The sequence below is a fragment of the Chenopodium album genome, chromosome 4 (genome assembly GCF_948465745.1).
Source record: "Chenopodium album chromosome 4, dcCheAlbu1.1, whole genome shotgun sequence".
Taxonomy (NCBI): domain Eukaryota; kingdom Viridiplantae; phylum Streptophyta; class Magnoliopsida; order Caryophyllales; family Amaranthaceae; genus Chenopodium; species Chenopodium album.
The window spans coordinates 20,159,721-20,186,561 of NC_137837.1; the positions used below are offsets into that span (position 1 = coordinate 20,159,721).

At 34.0% G+C, this 26,841-nt stretch overlaps 1 protein-coding gene across 1 annotated transcript; it reads right to left on the reverse strand.

Moving 5' to 3' along the window:
• Positions 1–1,864: 1,864 nt before the first annotated feature.
• LOC145626806 (WAT1-related protein At3g02690, chloroplastic-like) lies at positions 1,865–11,637 on the reverse strand. Its single transcript, XM_081679277.1, has 7 exons — positions 10,973–11,637; positions 9,460–9,507; positions 7,550–7,672; positions 4,296–4,445; positions 3,034–3,205; positions 2,828–2,888; positions 1,865–2,745 (listed from the first exon to the last, which is right to left on the reverse strand). Exons 1-7 carry the CDS (start codon positions 11,546–11,548, stop codon positions 2,640–2,642), a joined length of 1,236 nt encoding a protein of 411 aa, XP_081535403.1. The 5' UTR covers positions 11,549–11,637; the 3' UTR covers positions 1,865–2,639.
• Positions 11,638–26,841: the final 15,204 nt, after the last annotated feature.

The following is a 26,841-nucleotide window of genomic DNA, read 5'->3' on the forward strand; positions in this document are numbered from 1 at the left end:
AATATTTTTGCTATTGTATTCAATTATTATTCACTCATATTTTCCTGTAGTTGGTGATTGGTATCGATGCTCTTCGAAAAGAATAAATGTCGAGAATTTAGAATGCCTTTCGTATGCTTTGCGTTGTCTAGTCATTTTTCATGTAGACAATTTTATTAGCGTGACATTAAAATTTTGGTATAGTATGGAAGGTAGTGACATGCCTCTAGTGGATTATATTCCTAGCTAGGTAGATTTGTAATCCCAATATTTGTAAAGATGGTCTTTTCTTCCGGTCATTCTAGATATTTCTGCTTGATTGAAGAGAACAAGATCATACAAAATCAATCTTGATCTTATTTAGTTTTGACAGTGTTGGACACATTTTGTTTCATATGTTTAATGGACTGAAAGTCCAATCATAGTTAACTTTAACTAACTAGTTATGTAAAGTTATAAGTGGGATAAAATTCTTAAATAGGGCCATAATAATATATAAAGAAAAAAAAAAAAAAAAAAGTGGTCACCATTTTAGTGTTGCAGAAATTGGGGGTTACCTCCTCTTTGCTTGATTAGTGTCGCTAAGACGGATTAATGATGGTTTTAGTCAGTTTTTGTAAGTAATTTTGGAGTTATTTTTGAAGGAGTTATGTTTGCGATAAGTGCAATTACTAAATATATCAAGGATCACTATTATGGAGATAATAAGTTCTTTCTTTGGGTCATGATCTGTTGCTAGACTATGATCAATGATCTTTGAGCTAGTCAAATAATCCAAAGCATAGTAGAATGGATCCTATGAGATCACGCACAAGGGTATTGGGTTAAGCAAGTTAGAGGCCCATTTGTAGGTCTCGTGAGCAAGTAACTAATCATGAATTGAATTAGGCTAGCATAATTAGATTGGAGTTAGGTTTTGGGCTTTGTTATAGACTCTTATTTAGAGATGAGATCTATAAATAAGATACATACCTAGGGTTGTATGACATAACAATTAATAGTTAATTATGAACCAAGCAACCAAATCCCAAAAACCCTCTCACTCTCTCTCTAACCCTCAGCTCTCTCTCTCCTCCCCCTTGGACTCACGGCCGGCCACCCCTAGTGGCGCGTGTGGTGGTTCGTGGTTGGTTCGTTGCTCGTTCTTCTCCTTAGAAGGTCAATTGAAAGGTTCAATTGCAACTAACTAGCATTAGTGGAGGTCTTAATCCGTGCCCGTGGACCAAGTAGAGGAATCTCGTTTGAAGTTCTTTGTCTCCCTTTCTTGTTCGATCACACGTGGAATCACGCTACAAATGTATTAATTCTAATTCTTTATATGTTATTCATAATCTTGTTATTAGGTACTAGATGAATATGATTCATGTTTTCCGCAATCGTACCTATAACTCCTATAATTTTGTCAATTTTGAAGTTGTGTGGTGGTTGATTGATTGTGATAAGAGGTTTAGGGTTCAGGGGTTACCTCCTATTTGCTTGATTAGTAAGACGAATTTTGCAAGTAATTTTGGAGTAATTTTGTTGATTTTTGAGCTGTGTGGTGTTGATCGATTGTGACAAGAGGTTTAGAGTTTAGGGGGTGGGTTGGGGGTCGCCAGCAAGGATGGCAATGGAAAGAGGAAGAGGGAGGGGTATGTTGCTAGGGATCTGTTCGTCATCACAGGAGGGTTTTGTTTGCCAGCAAATGTGGGGGGCTGGGGATCTCAGAGAGAGGACAGTAGAGGCTAGGTAGGGCAGCGACAAGCTAGTGGCTGGAAAGGGTACCATTATAAAAGTTAGCCATAAAATCAAAAAATGGAAAGGGTACCATTATAAAAGTTAGCCATAAAATCAAAAAATACGCACTATGTTTAATTTTTCAAAACTAGGGTACTACTTGGCAAAATTGGAAAAAAAAGATCATCTTTCATATAGAATTTTTTATCCCCGGAGATCTGTAGAACTTCTCATGTTTTGTTCCATTCAATCAGAAGTTCATAACAGTAATATTAACACAGTATCAACCTCATCACAGTTTAATTACTTTTCCTAATCTTATTTAATAGTTCAAATTTCCTTGGCTTTCATCCATATAAACACCTGATAAGTCAAGGTAGTCTTCATTATTAACCTTGAAATCTCTAATCCATAACCACCCCCAAGACTTGTATCATCTTTCTTTTCTTAATTTTTTTTAAATGCTAAGAACCCTAACATTCCTCAACCCTCGCGATAGGTCTTACAGAAATGCCATTATATACACGACCCACCTTTGGAGCATATATCCCAGATCCTTTATACAATATTAAATATAATACTGGCAAGGACCTATCACGAAAAACTAGATTAATTTACAGAGAGATTTAAGGAATACCGAGAATCCAAGATTGTGTGCACTTTGAGCTTGCTACAAGTCCACCGTAGAAGATTATGTAGTTCAATTCCAGAAGGGGTTCCACTTCATTCCAGCAATTCAAGGTAGCTTGAAAATCTGTCCTTCCGCATTATACTGTATTATACCTGGTATAATTATCTTTCACTTAATCTTTGATGATGACACGTCCCATGTGTGTGTATAAGCTACATGATTCGTCAATCAAACTTGAGAATGTACGTTTGATATATGTTCTTCCTCTTGAACTTTTATCAAGTAGGTTTACTGAAATCCAGAATTCGCTGGTTCATTCCACAGTGCTTTTTTTATAATTTACCATGTATATAGCTACCAATGTTATAAAGGCCCCAACAAGTTGCACATTCGAGAAGCTCTCATCTAAATACAAAAACCTGAATAGAAACCGAGTCACAATTTATAGCACAAGACATCTCATGAAGGCAAGGCAGTTGGATAAAATGGAGATAGTCTTACCCGAAAATAGAAGCAAACATTGGAGTCAGAAAAGTTAGAGAACTAAGCTTTGTCAGACTACCTGCAATAAAAACTACCCAAGTTAACATCGATTGGACAGCAATCGCTTGTTTCAAAGAGGCAATAGCATCAATTAACTCAAGACAATATGTTGCAGTAACTAGTGAAACAATATAATTGATATTAAGAATATAGGACATTAGGACCTCTAGTCGCATTATAGAAAAATACACCATAGCTAACAGCGCTCCCAAAGATGGATGTATAGAAAAGAGCTGAAAAGTCACTGGCAGAGAGCTCATTAAGACTCCCATTGAACGCAGGATCATTATTAAGTATCGATAAAGCTACCAACGGAATGCCACCAAGTAACATGTGCTGTGACAAAAATTGCATCTGTCAGATTGAAACAGAAAAAGAAACATAAAATGATACGAACAATTGAAGCTAGATATAGGGCCATAATTAATTTCTATTTCTGTTCTCATTATAAATAGCAGAAGCACCAAAACACGAATGGGCAGAAGCATGATAGCATCCTGTGCAAATACAATTTGAATTAATCTTCAGATGATGTGAATAATGTTTAGATGATGTAGATCCAATCCCAAATTGACAAGCCCAACAATTTTTTTCCAGTTGTCAATTTTTTTTTTTTTAATCTTTAATAATTTTGAGCAAAGTGAATTACAGGTGAATCTATCGCCTTCATGCCAAACATAAGAAACAATTAGCCCAGAAATATTGCCCCTTTAAATTAGTCTCCTGATAATTTATTCTGCATTATAATCTACCCTCAAGATTAACACCATATTCAAGCAAGCCAATAGAATTGAACTTGATTAGTTAGCAGTATGGTGTGATAAAATTATTAACTTGCAGATTGGGGTGACTATAATTGAGAATGGGATCCCATTTTGTCTCATGACATGAGACCACTTAATAGGAAATTACCGCTTTCATTTACATTCCAAATGAATATGTACAGACAGCACACTTCATAAGCTGAAATAACATGGGGAATAGGAGAATACATTCTTTAGGCCAAGTTTAAAACAAAACTATACATGCAAAACTGTACATTCGAATAGGTTTTAAAATGTTTTAACAAGAAAAGAAAATCATACATCAGAGTAAGAATCCAAACTTTTGTTTGGAATTGTTTTTTGTTTTCGGTTTTCAGATTTTTTGAAAACAAAAAACCAAAAACAGGAAACAAGAAAAAGGTGTTTCCACTTTTCTGTTGTCAATTTTCATGATTTTAATAAGTTTGAATAATTTTTTATTCATTATGTAAAATATATCATATGATTTAAAAAAACAAAAAACCAAAAAACAGAAAACCACAGTATGCCAAACGAACCAGATCAACGCCATTAATCGTTTTTGAATAAATTTCTAACTCAGCATGCATTACCCATTAAACAAGGACCATATTACATTACAAAGCATAAATACAAAGACATACCCATCCTGTTGCCATAATTGGGTCAGAAAACTTGGAAACCCAACGCACCATGACAGTTCCAATTGCCATGCTTTGTGCTGATAGAAGCATCCACCACTCACCACTCCCCCATAATGAAAAATCATTCCCATCAATTGCAATTACAGGTAGCTGAAAAATAAATTGCAAACAAATCCACAATAATAAGCAAGTAGTAGCTGCAATACCAAAATCATGCAAAATCTGATCTAGAGGGATTAGCTGTTTCCTACAGGTTGTTAAGGGATTATATGCAAAAGCTGAACTTGTAGTTCCCAGTAAGCTATTAGTGGTTTCCTGAGGAAGCTGTTGATTCAAGAGACTATATGTGATTGTTTAAAGCTAATAATAATGATATCTTTTAAAGTTTTCAAAGTCTATTAATGATTAATGTTGTGGTTTCCAAAAGCAAGAGTAGTATTAGTAGTAGCTTAAGGCCAGAAGACTAGTAAGTAATAGTTGTTGGCTTAGTTGCTACTTCCTCCGGTTCTATTTACTTGACCTGGGCACAATATTTAAAAAGAGGAGAGGGTAATTGTAGTTTTGTGGCCCTTGTTGCACATGGCTTACCTTATTACCCCTAAAAGTTTCCCATGTGCACTTTATGAGGGTAATTTAGAGAATTTATTAAAAAAAAAAAAAAAAAAAGCTTAGCAATAATAGGTTGAATAACAAAGGGAAATTCCAGGTCAAGTAATATGAAATTTCCTTTATAGGAATGTGAGTCAAGTTAATAGAAACGGAGGAAGTATATAATAATACTGTAGAGTGGCAGTAGCAAACTGTTATGTACTGAGATAGTCTAACTCAATTTATGTGAGCAATGAATTGGAAGGCAAAGTTGAATGCTTGTTTTAGTATTAAAGGCTTGAGGAATTACAATAGCTTGAGGCTATCAATCTCTATAGTGACTTGAGGCCACAAGTCTCACAAAAGTTCTCTCAATTTTCTGGATGCCTTCTCCTTCCTTCCTCTACAACTTTTATACTAGAGATTACTAATGGTCAATTGCCTTAGGACAAATACATGTGACACTTAAGCTGAAAAAACAATAAAAGCATACTCTAAACTTGATTGTTTTCTTTCCAACTCTCCCTCTTAATTAGTTTTGTCTTGTTGCATATTGGTGCTTGTGGTTGTTGCTGCTGCCTCCTGCTGGTTTCTCTTTTTTGCGCCTGGAATACACCACCCAAGGTGGCTGACTTTGCCCGTTGACCTTGTTGAGTCGATCCATAACACAAACTAGCAATTACTTATCAAGGCTAGCGGGTACTCCCTCCATCTCTATTTGTTTGCCTTGTATTTTATTATGGGTCATATCTTATACTTTTACCCACCCCACGATTTATCCCACTTGCATACACTCATAAAAGTAAAATTATCAACTATACCCCCATCCACTTGCAAAATGTTAGTCCAAACTCCAAAACTAAAATAAAGCACCATTTGTCTATAAGCCAAACAAAAAGGGACAGTGGGAGTAGTGGCAATTTCATTTAACCCAATAGCACTCTCAATCAAACAAGGCCATCATAATCCTCCAGATTTAACCCCCCTGTTCCCAACCATCCAATTTACAAAATCATTCCAGGCACGCCCTAAGGAAGATCCTACACAAAGGAATGGGCAAACCAGGCCAAACTTGAATCCAAATTTAACTCCTACTTTAAGGAGCCGTTTGGTTTGCATGAGGTAATCCAAATGAAATGAACAAAAGGAAAGAACCTCTAATTTTGCTATGTTGTTTGTTTTGAATAACCAAGGGAAACAAGCTACCACTTCCACCATCACACCACCACCACACAATACCTATTTTAGACCTTCTCCAGGCACCAACAAGCCACCATACAACTCGCCACCCCTCCCCCATCACTCGCCGCCCCTCCCCCACCACTCGCCGCCCATTGCCGGAGCTCCTCCATCCCTTGTCGGAGATCCCCTTCCCCGAAAAACTCCCCCACTCCCGCAAAAACCCTAAAAACTCATCTCTTTTCCCATAAAACAGTCGGCCGACCCTCCTTCCACCCTCGATGGAAGTGGAGGTGCGGCGACAGTGGTTGGGATAGGGTAGGATGGTGGTGGTTGGTCTGGGTATGGTGGTGTTGTGGTGGCTAGGGAATAGGAATGGAAAAACCTAGGGGGGGTGGGGAATCAAGTTGGAAGTATTTGGGTAATGGAGAGGGTAAAGTGAATGGGAAAAAATGCCAAACAAACAACAACTAAGGGAATCAGGGCAGTGATTCTCATTCCCTTTGATGAATACCCCTAACCAAACGGCCCCTTAAGTTAATAAAAAAAGATAAAAAGAAAGAAAATAAATCTGATTTAAGGAAGGTCTAAAGCCAAATTAGATGCAGTACCATGCAATGCCAGGGTAGGAAAAATTGTTAACCCATATCATAACCCCCATTCCCCAACCCTGTCATATCAACTTATCTTTCTCCATTCACCTACCCTTTCTCTATCTACAGATTTTACACAATGTATATGCATCACCATCATTCTCCTCCCCATGCTACCATCACCTTATTCTAAATTTTCGTTCATTGATAACCCCTCTCACTCTCTTAGTATCTAATTTCTGGCTAACTTTTGGTTACACAGCGTTGACGGACTTTTGAAAAAGACCTCTCTAACTCATCAACACTCATAGTAGCCATCCTGTTTTATATATGAAATATGCACAATCGACAAGTGAAACTACCTCCGCCCACCATCAACCACATTAAAAAAATAAAAGTTGTTTTTTTTTTTTTTTGGGGGGGGGGGGGGGGGGGGGGAGGGGGAATGAGAGAAAGAAAGAAAACAGCAATCAAAATAATAGAATCAGGTCATAAACATTCTGTGCTTGCCTGCTTGGAGTTGAATGTGTCATTCCTTGATACTTAAATATAAGAGAGGGCCTTGGAACAAAATACACCATAACCAATGTAAAGTTGTAAACCATTGTTCTTTTTTCATTACAGAAGCAACTACGATGCCAAACAATTATTTTTGGCTTCAAAGTGAGACAAACTGAAATAGAAAATGGAAAGAAACAATGGAATCATGGGAACAACCAAACAAGACACTCTTCAGAAGTAGTTAGACACAAAAACAAGCTATATTAACATCTCATACAATAGGTCAGAGATGTCAGACCATCAGAGTTTGCACTGTCTATATATAAGCATACATCACAAGGAGATAGTATAGCAAGCAAGGGAAATAGAAGCTTATATTTGTTCAAAGATTACCTCAAGTAGTAAAAGCCCTACAACTCCAAGCACCAGCCCTGCAGCACCAACATACCCAATTGACTCACCAAAGAAAAAAGCTGCAAGTACAGCCACTGTAAGAGGCTGTGAGTCAATTATAACCTGCAGTCATGGATTACAGTCATAAGCTCCAGCGTCCAGACTACTCGAATTATAAGAGACAAGAAATCCACAAAATAACAAGTCTATGAATTTGCATGTAACATGTCATAATTCTCTTCTATGTGCAAAACTATGAATTTAATCTCAGTGGTAACAGTGAAATGTTAAATAGATATTCCTTATTGATATGGCAGTGAATATAAATGTTGAGCTAGGTGACCTGTTAAGTGCCAAGAAGGAATTTCTGGCATCACAGTTGAATTATCATGAAGTGGCATTGATTTGTAAGATAAAGGCAACATCCCACTGAGTTTACGCATAACCATATGCTTTAGCTGTGGAATATCATAGCTGATGTATCATCTAGTTCCTAAACATACTAGGCCGCATGCAATAATTTTTTAGTAATTTTATAATGTTGGTTTTTATGAGACATCTTCAAAGTGCTGTTTTAAGATACTAATACATTATCTGTAGTGAGGGATTCGGAGTATTCTGTAGAAAGATTATACGTAAGTCTAAAAGTTTCACTTATAGACATTAGTAACATTAAAGAAGAAATTAGTGTGTGGCTTATATAAATAACTTATAAGATATTGAGCAGTTTATTAAAGGACTTACTTAGTACAGCTTTTGTATTAGCAGTATATAATTCAAATTGCAATTTTTTTTAATTAATAAAATTGTCATCATTTTTCAACTTACCTCCTACTTCATATCATTTCACCAATGCTTCTAACCAATGCCATAATTTAAAAAGTAATAAAAATAAATAAAATAATAAGACCAAGAAAAAAAGAATGCAAGGGTTATGTTTCAATACAGGGAAAGAGAAAACTAACTGGAAAAGGTTTTTACTTATTTCTAATTCTTGTTGTAACACTTAGAACTCATAAGAAACAAGCCTCACACTCTCCAATGGAAACATTCAAATGATTTAAAAGGAAGCATAACTGATTTGGAAGCAGCAACTGGACAAAACAACTACAGCAAATTTTCCTAATCGAATCAGATATACAAGAATGAAACTCCCAATTCCCACATAAAATAATATAAAAATAAAAAATAAAGCTAATACTCCCTCCGTTCTTTATTACTTGACCCGTTTTGACTTTTACACTATTCACCACCCCTCCTTTGACCGTCTTTTGTGAATAATATGTAAGGAAAAACATATTCATGTCTGATCTTTTTGAATTCGTCTCAATAAGTACTATCATAATATATAACTTTTATAATTTTTACTTATGGAGAATGTAAGATATTGATCGTTTAAGTTTTGTATTGGCAAACGTGATAAAAAAAACAGGTCAAGTAAAAAAAAAAAGAGGAAGTACAACTTTCCAAGTGAAATTTAGGACTCCTCATGCTGGAGCTAGCAAGCAAGATGATTCTACCTAATGGGATAAAAATAAAATAAACAACATAATCACAGTAAAAAGTAGGCACCCTGGAGCAAGACATCAATTCAGCTTCATATCATGGTGATATGAGTGGGCTCCAAGAAAAAGAATGACAGATGGTTTCAAACCAAAAACTTTCTAAGAGTTCTTAATATTCCAAATATTCTCGCGGTATACAAAAAAGAACTGGTCATGGGTCATATGCAGTCTTTTGCTCTTATTCTATTAAACAACAACACAACAACAAGCCAAATAGGATTAAAATGTCCATATAAGATACACTGCATAGCAAAGCAAATATCAATTATTAAAGCAAAGGATTTGTTGCACAGATAAAGAAGCCAGTCAAGCAGCTAAATTTGAAGCATTAGAAAGTAAACATACACTGCCCAGACCTGCAGTTGTTCGCAACAAACCCTCAGCAAGGAATCCCTGTAACATGCCAGCAACAGATAATCATTATGCAAAGCCATTTACGTCAAAGTGTGTAAAATTTGATACACTTTGCATAAAAAATACATTCAAATAATGATATCTTAATCTTTCCTTAGAAAATTCTCAGTAGACAGAGATTTTGCAAGGTCTAGATTGCAGATGACAAACATCATCGATGACAGTAATTCACTTTATTCCCTCACCTTGTTTGGTCAGCATAAGTAATAGTGTATACTGTAGTAAGTTCATCCACAAACTGGCATTTCTACTGAAATGACTCTCATTCTCATATGTTTACAAGCTACCTGGGATACTTCTATTTCAAACTTGCCTGATTTAAAGGGAAAAGTTCAATTTCCCGTAAATGCAACTATGTAAATTAAACAAACCCTGCTAGTTAAATCAACGCCTCTATTACCTAAGAGAAGTTTGATTGCCACTGACTTCCTACTGACCAAACAAACACCAAAACAAAAGCCTCTCCAGAAAAGTATTACGCTCTAAGAGGCACAGGGAAACGTGTCCAATGCCCAAACACATGAGTAATTAGTGGTTTATTAGGGCCTATTCGTTATCCTTATTCATTTCTATAATCTAATTCTCTGTTTCTATTTAAAAACTACAAACAAAATTATGGAAAACACATAAACTAGCTTCTAATTTAATGTTGTCCATCTTCATAATCAACATGATTATTAGGCATTACAGCTTCTTCACAAGAGTTCTTTAATCGTAAACCCATAAACTGAAAAATGGTAGTGAATTGAAACGGGGTGAATTCCAACCAACAAGAAAACTTCATCAATAAACCAACTCACATTTTCAAATTTCAACAAGGAAAATTTGTCAATTACTACTGCAAGTTAATACTACTTTGTAAATTACTACCGCAAATTAAAAAAGTTGTGAATTACTACCGAAATTTTTTTTAAGATGTTGCGATTACTACCAAACCTCCATCAAACCCAACTATGACGTCATTATATCACTTTAACCCTTGGTTAAAGCCCTTAACCATGACGTCATTATATCCCTAAACCATTTTCTTTTTTTTTTTTGGGGGGGGGCTGGTTAAAGCCCTTAACCATGGTCAAACACGGGTTAAAGGGATATAATGACGTCATAGTTGGGTTTAATGGGGGTTTGGTAGTAATCGCAACATCTTAAAAAATTTTGCGGTAGTAATTCACAACTTTTTTTAATTTGCGGTTGTAATTTACAAAGTGGTATTAACTTGCGGTAGTAATTGGCAAATTATCCTTTCAACAATCACAAATTAGAGATACATGAAAAAACAATAAATATACTTACTACTCAGTTACTACCTACAAGTATAACTTGTATAAGTGTATAACATAAGGTCAAACAATACTCCTATTTCATAAGGGAAATCAATAGCAAAAGTTGATATTTACACCAAATGAACTCCAAAATTAGAGAGAAAGAGCAAGTAATCAAAAACCTGAAAACAAGTGGCATCAACAAGAGCAAAGAGAGAGATTGATGCCCAAGCATTGAACCCAGAAGGCAAAGGCCTACCCTTAGCCGCGGCGAACCCAACCAACAACAACCCAGCCGGAATCAGCCGAAACGAGGCAACAAAAAACGGACCCACTTTCGGCAAAACCTCCTTCATTGCCACCATTGCAGTACCCCAGAAGAAAAAGGGTGAAATCAACACTGCCCATTCCCACAAATTCCCAATTAACCCTAACCCTAATTCCTCTTCATTTCTCTCTGAATTCTCATTAACAACACATTCTACTTCAGTCCCTGTTCCTATACATTCAATTTCGGATTGCTGCAACTCTGATTGCTCTGAAACATCACCAGTTTTCGTCGATTTTGTTTGTCGAACATATACCCGAAATCTAGAACGTTTTATATCGGAATTTGTGAGAATTGGTGGGTTTTTGTTGGATGAAATTGGTCGAAGTTGAGTTGGGTTGTGAGAATTTGGTCGAAAGTTGGGAAATTTAGATGGGTTTGAGAAGATGGCGTGGAAGTGGGTGGAGGAGAGTGGTGTTGTACTCGCCATGATTCTCTCTCCTCCAGTATCTGAACTTGACTGGAAGAATCTGAGTTTAGTAAACTTAGAGAAGTTGTTCTGTAATTTGCCATTGTACAATACTACTTCGTATAATGCAGAGATGATGACAACAGAGAGAATATGTGATCAGCAAAGGACCACGAAAGCAAGCTGGCTTTGAGTCTTTAAACTGAACTTACATATGCTATGTTTGGTAAACAGCGCAAAATTAGCTTATTTGACCAACATTAGATTATTAACCATTCCCTATCTTTTTAAAATAAAGTTTTAGGAGAAATTGGGCAAAATAATAAAATATACAAGTAGTGTGGTTGGTGGAAAAATAAAAAATTGTAAAAAAAAAAAATACAAAAGTAGTGGAGAGAATTGAAAGAGAGAATATGAAATTGGGTAAGTCTTGTATTTGGCTAGCCACTAGCCACACGGTGGTCACATTAGTTTATATAAAACTAATCTTTATTTATAATTTTTCATAAGAGTAACCTCATATTTTTCATAAAAGTAACCCAAATTCATTATACGAGTAAATTCAAGTGATTTAGAAATAAGTGACTCCATTTGTTCATTCGAGTAACCTCTATTATTTTGTTTAAAAAAAAAAAAAAAGAATGATTCCACTTATTTATTAGAGTAACCCCTATTTCTCATTTAAATAACCTACATACGCGTTTAGGTAACCTATTTGCTCATCACCGTAATCCCCCTAATACTTAATTAATTGTCTTGTACTTCCTCCGTTCTTTATTACTTGACCCGCTTTGACTTTTACACTATTCACCACCCCTCCTTTGACCGTCTTTTGTGAATAATATGTAAGGAAAAATATATTCATGTATGATCTTTTTGGATTCGTCTCAATAAGTACTATCATAATATATAACTTTTATAATTTTAACTTATAGAGAATTTAAGTTATTGATCGTTAAAGTTTTGCATTGGCAAGCATGATAAAAGAAACAGGTCAAGTAAAAAATAACAGAGGAAGTATGTAATTATGTGAAGTGGTCAAATCATGTGACTAGCCACATATGAGATTTTTGTGTTACTTTGTCAGTGTCATGGGTGTTACTCTTAGTGTTACAGGGGTTACTCAATCAGTATTATACGAGTTACTTGGCCAGTGTTATATGGGTAACTTTATTCTTTTATAAGTGAGCACATGGTGTGGCTAGCCACACCAACACACAATTAAATATTGTAAAAGCTTTCCAAATAAGGAAATGGAGAAATTATTTAAAAACGGCCGAAAAAGAAAAGTGAAGCAAGTATTTAAAAACGGAAGGGGTATTAAATAAGCTAATTGAAGGTGTTTGGTGGAAAGCTTATTAAAAAAGCTTATTTCACTAAATAAGCTTTCTTTGAAAAAGCTGAAGGATTTATGTCTTCGTCGTGTGCAATTACTAGATATATAAATGGATCAAATTATGGAGATAATTAAGTTCGGACATTTGGGTCGTCGTTTTATCATAGCTAGAGGTACTAACGATCTTTGGACTTGTAAAATAGCTCACCCACTAGAATGGATCCTATAAGGTCACACAAAGGGTCTATGGGCACAAGAGGACAAGGCCCATGATGGGCCTCATCCTCTAGTATGGTCGGCCATGTGGAGTAAGTTTGAGGGTTTTGGGCTCCCTAACCCTAGTCTAATTATAATAGGTGCATTGGCTTTGCAATATGCAATTAACTGATAAGTGAGATCAAACCCTAATTAGCAAACACGAGACCAGCCCCTCTCATACTCCTCTCTATCTCACGGCTCTCTCTCCTCTTCCTCGGCACCGGTGTGGTGGTTTGTGGTGGTGGTGGATCGTGGTGGTCGGCTTAGTCCATTAAAGGTGGTAATCGCGGTTTTCCTCAATCACTCGACCAATGTAGTATTGGTGGACGGCTCGTTCGAAGCTCGTGGACTCAGTAGAGGAGCAACACTTAGGGCTCCATTTTCTCCCTGATTTGTGATAGGTTGTCGTACACCTGTCAAAAATAAAAACCTAACAAAACCAACTAACAATGTAGTAGGGTAAGTAGGGTCGAATCCACAGGGAGATGGTATTCAATCTAACCTCTAAGAAATCGGAGAAACTAAACTATGTCACGAAATTGGGATAGGGAAGTAGTCTAAATTAAAATAGAAATAAAACAATTGATAAAAAGACCTAGGGTTGTGGTTCACCATGCTTATAGTTCTAAATCTATCAAATACCAATAATAATTCAATCAATCAATTATCTAGAGCAATTGCTAAGCCTACGGTCGAGTCTTAACGCTCTCAATTCAACATATGTAGTTCGGTCGCTAACATAATCAGGATTGCTAATTGTAAGTAAGCCCAAAATAAGATCTTTCGATTCAAACTCTTATTAACTAAAATTAATCAAACAATTGATCAGGTTGCAAGATTAACAATAAAACACTATCAATTAGAGAAATCAATAATCAAAATATTAAAATTATCAATCAAGATTCATAATATAAACATGGATTCCCAAACCCTAGAAATAAACTACTCAAACATGGAAGAAATAATTAAAACTAGATCTAAGGAATAAAATATAATTAAAAATAAGAGATAGAAATAAAATACCTCAATGAATTGAAATAATAAACCCAAGAACCATCTATGGAAGAATCCATGGAGATGCCATGAGAAACTAGGGTTCAAGAGAAAACTCAAAAGAACGTAAAATAACAAAAAGCATAAAAAGGCATAAGGGAAAAATAATATCCCTTGGAGTATTTATATTATCCTAAAACTAATCTAAAGATAAATAAAGAAAAGAAATAAGAAAATAAAAAATACATAAGCTGCATTACTATTGGACCATAAATGATGACGTGGCACGAAGATGATCGATGCAAAAGGGACGAGTGAAGACATGACAGCGACAAAGCCTCGTGGCTGCTGTTCAGTCGCCAAAACCTACCGGCACAGGTTAGCCCTGCGCCCTGGCAGTAGCTACGGAGCCTCGATTGGGCGCGGGGTATGGTCGCAGGCTACCTAGCTCGGATTAAAACGGCCATAACTTCTGTTCTAGGATGCTTCTCGGGTTATGTGGCATATTATTGGAAAGTTCTTCAAGTCTAGTTTCCAACGCTATTTGAATTGCATCAATCCGATTTGTAGAAATCAAGTTATGATCAAAAGAGTGGACAAAGGTCAGTTTTGCCACTTTGTAAAATATCGTTTAACTTCGTTTCTAACTCAAATTCAATTCCGAAAAGTGCATAACAACCCTTGTGGATGCTATATTCATTCCTCATGCATATAAATCTCAAAATCAACATCCATGAATGTGGGATCTACGGTTAATAAGCTCGATTCGTCGGCTTCCATCTAAATATCATCTGAATCAACTCCAAACACTACGAAAGCGTCCAAATGTCTATCAAATCACCTGAAACATTAAGAAAAACAAAAACGGAGCGTAATAGTGTACAAAACAAACAACTTATGTATTTACGACCTAAAAAGCGACTAAAAGACCTAAAAAGCAACTATAAACTTAGCATAAACGTGCCTATAAATCCTATATAATTATGACTCATCAATGTGTCTTGTGTGTTATGCATGTGATCTTGGGATTAGGTACTTTTATGAATATGATTCATGTTTTTTCGCTGCGTAGTACCTATAAATTCCTACAGTGGTATCAGTTAGCCTCTTGCATGAACGCGCTTGATCATATTAATACGATTAATTTGAAGTCCATGTTAATTTTATAATCAATTAAGAGGGAGAAATTAATTTAATTATGGTTCAATTGTTATATTTGATGTGATTAAACTTTTGGAATTGATGTGGTTCAATTTAATTATCAGTTAGCGACATGAAGAGAACCGAATTAAGCCCTAGATCATTCGAAATTTCGAACCCTAGTACCCTAATTTCGGATTTTCGAAAACCCTAACTCTAATTTCGAATTATTTCGAAAATCCCTAGCCCTAAAATGTGAGTTTTGTGCTTGATTTTTGATTTAATTCGAATTGTTTTATATTTCATAATTTTAATCGGATTGATTTATGTATAAAAATGTTTTGTGCATGATCATCATTTAATTTTAAGAGTTAAAATTTAATTGGGATTAATTTTATGATGAACCCTAATTTTAAAATTGAATGATGATTTAATTTTAAATTTTGGACTGATTTGATTTAATTTTAATAAAAGTTATTTTAATTAAATTGAAAACCAAAAAAAAAATATTTTTGGTGGCCGGCAGCCGCGGGTGGCGCAGCCACGGCGGCTGCCGACCAGGTGGCAGTTCAAGAGGGAGGGGAAGGGAGGGCGGCGGTCCAGGGTGGTTTCCACTGCTACGGGTGTTGCTGCCTTGCGGTAGTGGCTGCTGCAAAGCAGCAAGCCACCGTGGCTATCTCCGGCTAGCCTACCACGGTGGCCAGCAGCCGTGCAGTACGGTTTTTCAAATAAAAAAAAATGTTTTTGAAAAATATTTCAAGATAATTACAAAATTATTTTGGATAAAATCTTTTGTTTTAGGATAAAATCAAATATTCAAAAGTTGTTATATTTGATATTATTCATATTTAAAGTTGTTAAATTGGTAATTATCCATAATTAAAGTGGTTAATTTTGGATAAGATTGATTAGGATATTTTGAGCATATTTCAAAAGGATAATAATTGATTTAAATAATGTGATTATCCCATTAGATTAGGATATAATTGATTTTAAAATTATTTGATTGGCTAGTAATTAGGATAGAATCTCCTAAAGTTGTTAGGATAATCATGGAAGATTAAATATGATTTATCTTTCTAGATTAAAATAAGATTTGATTCTATCTCATGCCTAAATTAAAATATATGATATTTTATGATTATTGGTCATGAATAATATATGATATTATTTAATTATGATTTAAAATATGAGATATTTTAGTAAATGCGTTGCCTTAATTATGAACATTCGATGTTGTAGTTTAGACAAGCATGTTGAGTGATTTATTATATGACACTTTTATAATATATGATATTATTTACTGCTATATTTTGACTAGTATGGCCCATAGATTCTAAATATACGATCTGCGCATCGTTTTGTATTTTTGTAATCTAAATACAGTCTACGTACCGTTAAGTAATTTTGTAATTTATTTTATTTTATTGAAGTTGTAGATAGAATAGAATAAAATTACAGGTTGCAGTTGATCCAAGAAGCCTATGGAAAGGACCCCAAAACATTAATAGAACAAGTTTTGACACAAAAGTCTATGTTTTTATTTTTTAAAATGGAATGTGGTAAAAGATAACGCTTTTGGAAAAAAAAGGGTGGTATTGAAAAAAGTAGTTATTTCTAAATAGGGTGTATTGAGGGGTGATTATTTACAAAATTTCCCCCCCAAAAAAAAAAAAAAAAAAATCAACCGTGAAGATAATTTAATTTAAATCCAAATAATCCTAAATTTGTGACGGAGATTAATGTTTTTGAGTTTCATCATATTGAATAATGTAGTACATGTAGTACATGTGAAAACGAACAAGTATATCATCAATAAATAAGGCATCACAAACTATTGCGTCAGTCTGGATTGACCAAATGGTTCGTCAGTTCATCGATTTTTTGCTTTATTGGTGGTGGTACCAATGATCGCTCCCATCGATGGCGTTGTTATTGACGATGGCATCGTCGACGGCAAGAAACTCGTTGATTGTTGATTATATTTACCAATAATTTATGCTTAAATTGGCTTGATAATTGCTTGAGATTCTTGGATATTTTGAAAAATGCCTAAAAAAATCGATTTGGGGCAATCTTGTGTGATGTATAATTGTTGAATTGATTGTCCTATGTGATTGTATGTTGAATTGTGAGCGTTTTGTTAACAAATGCATGTATTTTGGTTGCGAAATGAGCATGTTAGCTTATACCCATAAGCTTTGTACCCTTTTTGATAACAAAATAAAAGATTTTTGCTAAGCTTAGGGCTTGTTCACATTTACGTAATTTCAGCTCCAATCAGTTCATATCAGTTCAGCTCCAATCAGTTTAGTTTAGTTCAGTTCAGTTCAGCTCCTAATTTCTTCTCTCATAAAATATTCATTTCAGCTTAATTCAATTCAGTTCAGTTCAGCTCAGTTCAATAAATGTGAAAAGGCCCTTATCCTTTTAGCAAAAATCTTTTATTTTTTGGAATACTTGTATTATTATACAATTATAATAATATTATTGTTAATCTTATATATTATGATTATAATAATTGTATTCATCTTATATCGTGTTCTATTTACTTAAAATAGTTACACAAGATTTTGAGACCTTTAACTAAAGGAGAATAAACTATAATTTAGAAGGTTAAAATATGATGGAGGGTATAAAATAATGGAGCCAAAAATAATATATTAACATTTAAATTACTTATAAACCAATACTATTGAGTTAGTTTTCTGTTAAATATTTATGTAATATATTTATGAACCAATACTATTGAGTTAGTTTTCTGTTAAATATTTATGTAATAATTTTATTAACTTATAATTTTTTTTCTTCACAAAATCTATAAACTAAATATTACTATAAACTAAATATTACTAAAATATGTTATGTTTATTTCGATCATTTTGGACATTTGTTAAGCTTTCATTTAAAAAGTCCCACCAATACAATATATAATGTCATTTTTAAGTTTAGTTGTTTTTTTTTTTTTTTTTTTTTTTGGTAATTATTCTACTTAACTTAATTTTTGGAAGTACATTGTATAGTTCTTTTTATGAACTAAATTACTTCATTAATATAAAAACCCATACGACATCTACATTCTATATTTTATTGAGATGTCGTATGAATTTTATTAAAAAATTGAGAATAACATACATTAGTAATATAATATAATGTATATTATTTTTAAATATTTTCAACACAACTAATTAACAATAGTATTTTTAATAATTTTTGCCAAGCTAAGAAAGTGGTACCCATTACACATTATCATGAATCATCATCAAATTAAAGCCGACTAAGTCATACCTTAAATAAAATACAGCTATTGTCATGTTACTATGCTTATTGATATCTCGGCCAGTCAGCTCGTCGCGTCTCCAAATAAGGGGCATGCAATAATTTTAAACACAAATTTATATGTGGTTAATCATTAGAGACAAGTTTTTTGGTCTTTAGAGAGCCACAAGGGCGGGGGTGAGAATCGATCACATAATCTTCTAGAATAAGGAGGAAAACTTTAAACCACTTGAGCTATCCCTTATTCTCATCGTGAGAGACAAGTAATTATGAAACAAATATATGTGGCCGGCCACCCTGTATGGTTAGTCATAGTGGAGGTTACTCCATTAGTCTTATAGGGGTTTTCCGGTCAGTGTTTAGGGGTTATTCATAAGTCTTATAAGGGTTACACGGTTAGTATTTTAAGGATTTATTTGTTCTTTTACAAGGGGCCACATAGTTTGCGCACACTCACTGATCTATTTTACACTGTTTTTTTAAAGCATGATACGAGTATTGTATAAAAATAGTATAATATCGTTAGTGGTACACATTACACAATATTGTGATTCATGAATAATTATCATCAAATACGACTAAGTTATACCTCAAAAATTAAAAATTAAATGTAAATGAGTTTTAAAGTAACCATAATTTTGTAAAATATCCGACTTAGGGAGCATCATTTGGAGACATCAATTGTGTTTCTTAATTGTGATGATGAAGATTTGCATGTCTGTCGTTTTATCAATTGGAGGATTAGAGAGTATATTATTATTATTTTTTTTTTTTTTAATTTTTAATCAGAACAACATAACTTTTTTAAAAACACAAATTTTTGTATGTGGCTGGCCATAATTTTCATTAAATTTTTTAAAAAAAAAAAAAATACCACAACTCTTCTATCTCTGCTTTTCTTATCTTCTTCTCAAGCCAAACCACACATCACCAACAACCCAATCTCTACTTCATCCATTTTCTCTCTCCTCTTTTCTTAGCTTCTTCTTCAAGCCAAACTATACATCACCAACAACCATATCTCTACTCCACCCATTTTCTCTCCCCTCTTTGCCAAATTACTGCAATTAAATCCCGAAATTGTAGAAATTGGGTGTTAAATTGCTGTGAAAAATTGTGATTAATTATCCTTAACATCATCATCAACATTTGAAGTAGTGAAATTGATGAGAACCAAAGAAATGTGAGCTCGTTTTCTCTTCGTGGAATCTTAGATCGAACATTCTACATCAAAAATCGTAGGGTGTTACTAGTTTGGTCAGGGGTACTTGTAGGGTGTTACTGGTTTGGTCAGGGGTTACATGAATGGTGTTACTGGTTTGGTCAGGGGTTACTTGTAAGGTGTTACTGATTTTGGTCAAGGGTTACTTAGCTTGTAGGGTGTTACTGGTTTGGTTAGGGGTTACTTGTAGGGTGTTACTGGTTTTGCTCAAAGGTTACTTGTAGGGTGTTACTGGTTTGGTTAGGGGTTACTTGTAGGGTGAACTGGTTTTGGTCAAGGGTTACTTGTAGGGTGTTACTGGTTTGGTTAGGGGTTACTTGTAGGGTGTTACTAGTTTTGCTCAAGGGTTACTTGTAGGGTGTTACTGGTTTGGTTAGGGGTTACTTGTAGGGTGTTACTAGTTTTGCTAAAGGGTTACTTGTAGGGTGTTACTGGTTTGGTATGGGCCTTACAAGCAACCGTTGAATAAGTAATTCATACAAATAACCTTTAAAGTAACTCATATAAGTAACCCCTGGATAAGTAACTCATACAAATAACCCTTGAATTAACCCATACAAGTAACCCTGAAAAAAAATTACAAGTAATAACCCCTAAAAAAAAATACAAGTAAATCTTGAAAAAAAAATACAAGTAACTCTTGAAAAAAAATACTAGTAACCCCTGAATAAGTAATTCAAACAAGTAAACTATGAAAAAAAAATACAAGTAACCCCTGAATAAATAATCCATACAAGTAACCCCTGAAAAAAAAAATACAAGTAACTCCTGAAAAAAAAAAATACAAGTAACCCCTGAAAAAAAAATACAAGTAACCTCTGAAAAAAAATATAAGTAACCCCTGAATAAGTAATCCATACAAGTAACCCTTGAAAGAAAAAATACAAGTAACTCCTGAAAAAAAAAAATACAAGTAAACTCTGAAAAAAAAAAAGTAACCCTGATAAAACCAGTAATCCCGTTATCCAAGTGAATAGTAACCCAGTTATACACGCGTAACCCGTTATTTTTACTGACTTGGAAGCAGGCCACACCGTGTGGCCTGCTGCACCAAAAAAGCTCTGTTTTAAAAACATGAAACACCAATTACTATCCTTATAAATAGAGGCGATAGAGAACCAAATAAATTATTTAGTCAACAATCCAAATACCATATACATTCATACTATTCTACCTGATAGAGTATGTAAACCAATCCTAGACTTCAACTATATCGTGGCTCATTGAAAAAGAAAAGTACGAGCTACAATAATGAGGAGTTCAAGAGTAGCCATTGTAGGCACATAAATTTTATAAGTGCCACATCGGATATATTACGGGTCAAAAGTCAAATTATTAAATTAATGGTTTGACTATTAATTTAAATTATTTAATTTGGGTGAAATATATTGAAATAGCCCATTTTATCTAATTAAATTATAAAACCCAATATATAAAAGCTAGACCATCACAAATGGGTTATATTGTGAAGCCCAATTTCATTGTACATCAAACCCTAACCCTAAGAGTTACTCACTCTATAAATAGAGGCTCTCAACTTCATTTAGGGGGGGAGGGAAACAAAACAGAAAGAAAAACCTAGAGAGAAACTTAGAGAGAAAACTTAGAGAGAAACCTAGAGAAAACAAGGAGAATCAAATATTAAAAAAAGCCTCTCAAATACTCTAAACCTCTCTAAAGAAAATATGTCATCAAATACTCTAATCTCTCCAGAGAAAACCCCTCATCAAATACTCTAAACCATTTTAGAGAAAACATCTCAAAGCCTAGAAAAAGAACAACAAGCATTCGACGTGCCGTTCTACTCTAGAAGATCACCCGTGGAAGAGATCAAGCCTCGACGGCCCTCAACACGAAGGAAAGAAGAACCTCTAATCATCAAGAACATCACCAGTTCAACCTCTACATCAAAAAGTCATTGATCGAGATCAAGCCTCGTCGACCCTCAATCAAGAATACAAGTCAAAGGTCTACATCAACAACAAGTCAAAGGTCTACATCAACATAAGTCAAAGTTCTGCATCAAATCTTTGATCGAGATCAAGCCTCGACGACCCTCGTTCAAGAATCAAGTCAATTTGTGAATTACGTAAAAGTCAAAGTGGAGATCGAATCAGAGGAGCAAATTAGAGATTGTACCCTAAATTATCAAATTAATAAAATTAAGGAAAATTTGTCAAAAATAACACCACTTTTGGGCAGTCTTCCCAAAATAAAACCACCTTTTGATTATCCTGTAATAAAAAGACCTTTGATAACCATCTGCCAAAAATAGAATGCTATCGGCTGATAACCTATTGAACAGGTTGATGAGACACGTGTAGCAATGCGATAGGTTGGTTTTTTTTTTTTTTTTTTTTTACAATTTATTTCTTATTTTTAAGAAATGATTTTAATAATAATAATAAAAAAAAATCACCACCCCTGCCATGAACCCAGTTCTTCCACGGTCAGTGAACTCAACCCCAACCTTCGCCATCGCGAACCCAACTCAACCCCAACCCCCAATCCTGACGTCGACAGCGAAAATCCAGTCCAACTCTTGCATATATTGGCGAATCGCACTCCAACCTCCATTCATTTTTGTGTGGAATTCAACGATTGGGGGTTTAGGTTGGTTAGTGGGTTTGTTTTGGGGTAGTTTTAAGGCAGTTTCAAGGAGGTTGGGTGGTTAAGGGGTGGATATAAGGTCGGTTTTAGGGTGTGTGGAATGGGAGAGGGGGTTTTAAGGGAGTGGTAATGGTTTCGAGGGTGGCTGGGGGATGGTTTCGTGGGTGGCTGCAATAAGGTTTCGTGGATGTGGGGTGGGTTTTACGGTGGTTACGAGGTGGGGTTTTGGAGTTGCAGATGGTTGAGCAATGGCTGGGAGGAAGGGGAGGGGCTGCAAAGGTGGTTAGGGGGTTGTAAGGTTCAAAGGGAGATAGGCTTTGGTGGTGTTGTGGCGGTGGCTGACTGTTTGGGGAGGGTAGGAGAGAGAATTTTTTTTTTTTAAATTGTATTTTTGTAATTAAAAATCAATTCTTTTAAAAGAAAATTGGAAAAATAATCTTAGCCAATCAAAGTATGACACGTGTTAGGGTTTAACCTTTTAAACAGGTTACAAGTTTTTTGTTCTATTTTGAGCAGATGCATGTCAAATGTCGTTTTATTATGGAATAATCAAAAGGTCGTTTTAGTTTGGGAAGACCTCCCAAAGGTCGTTTTATTTTTGACAAATTTTTCTAAAATTAATTCTTTGTTGCATTTGTTTTGAATCTATATTTTGCAGATTTAAAATTTGTGTTTACAGCCATATTCATGGCCATGATGATGCTGGTTGTTGGTATCCAATTCCAACCCATTTGCTCTCAAGATGATCTCGAATACTTCGCTAGTAGTTGTCTGGTTTGGTTCGTACCGGAATGTACATTGGGCGACTGCTGCGATGCGCTCGAACGACTAAAAATCATCGTGATCGTAGATGCTTTTGTGGCCTATTGAAATTATTGTCAACTAATGACCCATTATTTGCCAACAATGATGAGTTACAACTCCTTAGAAAAGATGCTACACGCTGCGGAATTCTTCCCCATAGGTTCAGGTGCACCATTCCATAATTCTAAGGGTGAGCGCTCATTCATTGCTATTGGAGGTTTAAAGACTATGTTCGTTACAAGTTATTGAATTGAGTTTGTATAATTTAATTTGATTGCAATTTCTATTTCTATAAATGTTAGTGTGCCAAATGTGTGTGTGTGAGAGATTGTTTTTTTTTTTTTTTTTTTTTTTTTTTTTTTTTGGAGTTGTTGGTAATTTGGTAAGGAATGACCTTGCTCTCCATGTGTGGTACGGTTGACTTTAAAAGTTTAAAACCAATGGCTTTAATTATTAGGGCTATTATATTAGTTCACCTTCATGGTGAGGTGTCCGAATATTTTTGCATATAAGTGTTATATTAAAACTAGAATAGACCCGGTCTACAATAACTTATTGTAGACCCAACCTTCTAGTGTACCATACGAATGTGATTATATCATATGAAATGTGATTATATTATTACAAAAGTGATTATGTCATCTTGAAACTATTATGTAAATGTATCACTCAAAAAGTGAATTTATCATTATAAAAAGTATCAAATAGTAAATTACATCATTCAAAAGATGATTTTTAAATTTTATCATCCTAAAGATAATTATATAATCTCATTAAATGATTTAATATGAGATCAAAATATGACTCACAAAAAGATAATTATATCATCTAGAAAAGCGATTATATCATCCAGAATGTGATTATATTATTTGAAAGTGTCAAATTTTAGGTCTACAATAATTTATTGTAGACCGGGTCCATACAAGACCAATTGTGTTAACTCATGTAGGATCGTATGAATGCGTTTAAACTTTCTTCACTAACTCTCATTAGACTTTGTAAAAAAATATTGTTCCTCGCTTGCACTACTTGGATATTTGTTAATTAGTGGTCTATAAATACATTATATTATTATAGAATTATCTTAAAATATATACAAAAAGTATGTGCTAAATTTTTTAAAAATTACTTCTTGCTCACACGAATTCAACAACACAATAGTTGGTTCCTACAGGTGCCTGTATGGTGCAATGTACAGTCGTTTTGTAGGAAAGAATATGATATATAAAAGTGAAGAACATATAGTTATAGTGAAAAGAACATACTATTAAAATGTAATGAACATATATCTAGAGTGAAAACAACAAACCATCAAAATGTAATGAGCAAATACCTGGAGTGAAAACAACATACTATCAAAATGTAATGAACATATACCTAGGGTGTAAAGAACATATTTGCACCAAAAAAAAAAAAAAAAAAAAAAGAAAAGAACATATATTTATGTTCTTTGATTGTCAGTGTAATGTATTTTTATTTGCGACATAATGTTTATTGCTTATTGTAAAATGTTTATTGAATTTTGTTTTTTCAAATTATGGTGGTTATATGTAGATAATGTTTATTACATAATATTATCATATTCTTTATTTATACTCCCTTCGTTCCATAATACTTGACACATTTCTAAAAATGGAATGAGGCCACTAATAAAAAAATATTTTCTCACATTTTCTCTCTTTCTCTCTCTCGCCTACCCTACTTTGGTTTTTTTTTTTTTTTTTTTTTTTTTTTTTTTTTTTTTTTTTTTTACAAATTTACAAATAAAAAAGAGAATAATTTATACACTAAACAAATATTTTAAATGGACCCACTTGTAGTTTTCTTAAAATATGTGTCAACCCCAACGTCCTAAGTATTATGAGACGGCGAGAGTATTACAGATAGATATTCTTTTAATAAGAAAAAAAATTTATAAAGTTTGATGTTCATTACAAAACAACTATATATATGTTAATCACAAAATAGTTACATACTCTTTTTGCGTTTTTTGGCTGTAGCAAACAAGATACAGTCGCCTGCACCTACCTTAAAATTTTCATTCAACAAAATCCAATAACTCTATGTTTATTTTGTACCGAGTATACCAGTATATTTTTTTTTTTTTAAACAAAACCTAGTAATAACATTTAAGAATATATTATTGTTTTTGTTTATTTTTTATCCTGATCATATAAATATTTTTTATCCTGATCATATAAATAGTTATCAATAATATATACAAAAATGTTAATACTAGTTCAACATATAATCTAATAATAACACATTTACTTGTATTATTATTATTTTTTTAAGAAAAAAAACACGAGAGAAACACCAAATAGCCCTATAAATAAATAGTGGGCGATAGAGAACCAAAACAAATCAACAATCCAAATACTCCCATATAATACATTTTCCGGTAGGCTAGTACAGTAGTAATGTACTCCCACTTGTTCCTCCAAATAAAAAATAAGTAAAAGAGGAACAAGTCTAATATTACAACAATTACAATAATGCCAATAATAACCAGAGCCGGCGACAAGGGGAGCACCTTGAGCAACGGCTCAAGGCCCCCTTTAGACGGATCTCACCCCTTTGAATAATATTTGTTTTTTTTAAAATAAAAAAACAAATTTATTTAAAATTTCAATTATTACACGAATTTTTGTATTTAAATTGAATCTACATCATGAATTCATGAATCAATCATTTATGATCCTAATAGGATTATAATGGATAGACGTTGAAAATAATAATAATAATAATAATAATAATAATACATACCCTAGGCTGTATGCCTGTAATAATGTAATCCCACTATTCCTCCAAATAAAAAATAAGGAAAATTTGAAAAATACTACTCATTTTTAATTGTTTTTTCTTTTTACATTACCACCTATTTTTCTTAAAAAAAATAATAAACCCTTCCACCACCTATACCAAAGCCTCCTAAATGACGTCCCACTAACTAGCTCCCTTTCAATTTTCCCTCTCTCTAACAATTTTTCCCTAGTTCTTCCCTCTTCTTACCAAATAGGCCTATAAAAAGAAGGCGAGCGATGAGAACCGAAACATATCAACAATCCAAATAATCCTATACTACATACATATACCCTGCCAACCTAATTTAAAAAAAAAAAAAACACACAAAGGTAATAATAATACTACGTAATAGTAATGAGGAGTTCAAATGTTACCATAATCATACTCATGATAATTGTCGTTGTTGTCATCCAATTCCAACCCATTGACTCTCAAATTGATTATTCGGTAGTGGAGGATCAAAATTACATCTTCTTTTGTCTACAAACACTGCAGCTATCATGTTCATCACCTGGTAACTCACTAATCAGCGAGTGCTGTGACGATGTGGTATTGCTAGATAGCCGTAATCATAGATGCTATTGTACGATCCTGTCAATTGACGAAACAATTGTTGATGAAATAAGCCGTGAATCTGATTTCATCAGACCTACATTCGATAACGTTAACCGCTGCATTAATAGACGACGCAAAGTAGCAGCTGACTCGTGCTTATATTAAATGCTGACGGACTTTACTTTCTTTGATTATTGCCTCTCATTTTCATTTAAATGCTGCTACGATACGCACGGTTTTCCAATACTTTTCTTGTGTATAATAAGGAATGACCTTGCGAGTTCTCCATCTATGTATAGGTTAATGGCCGTG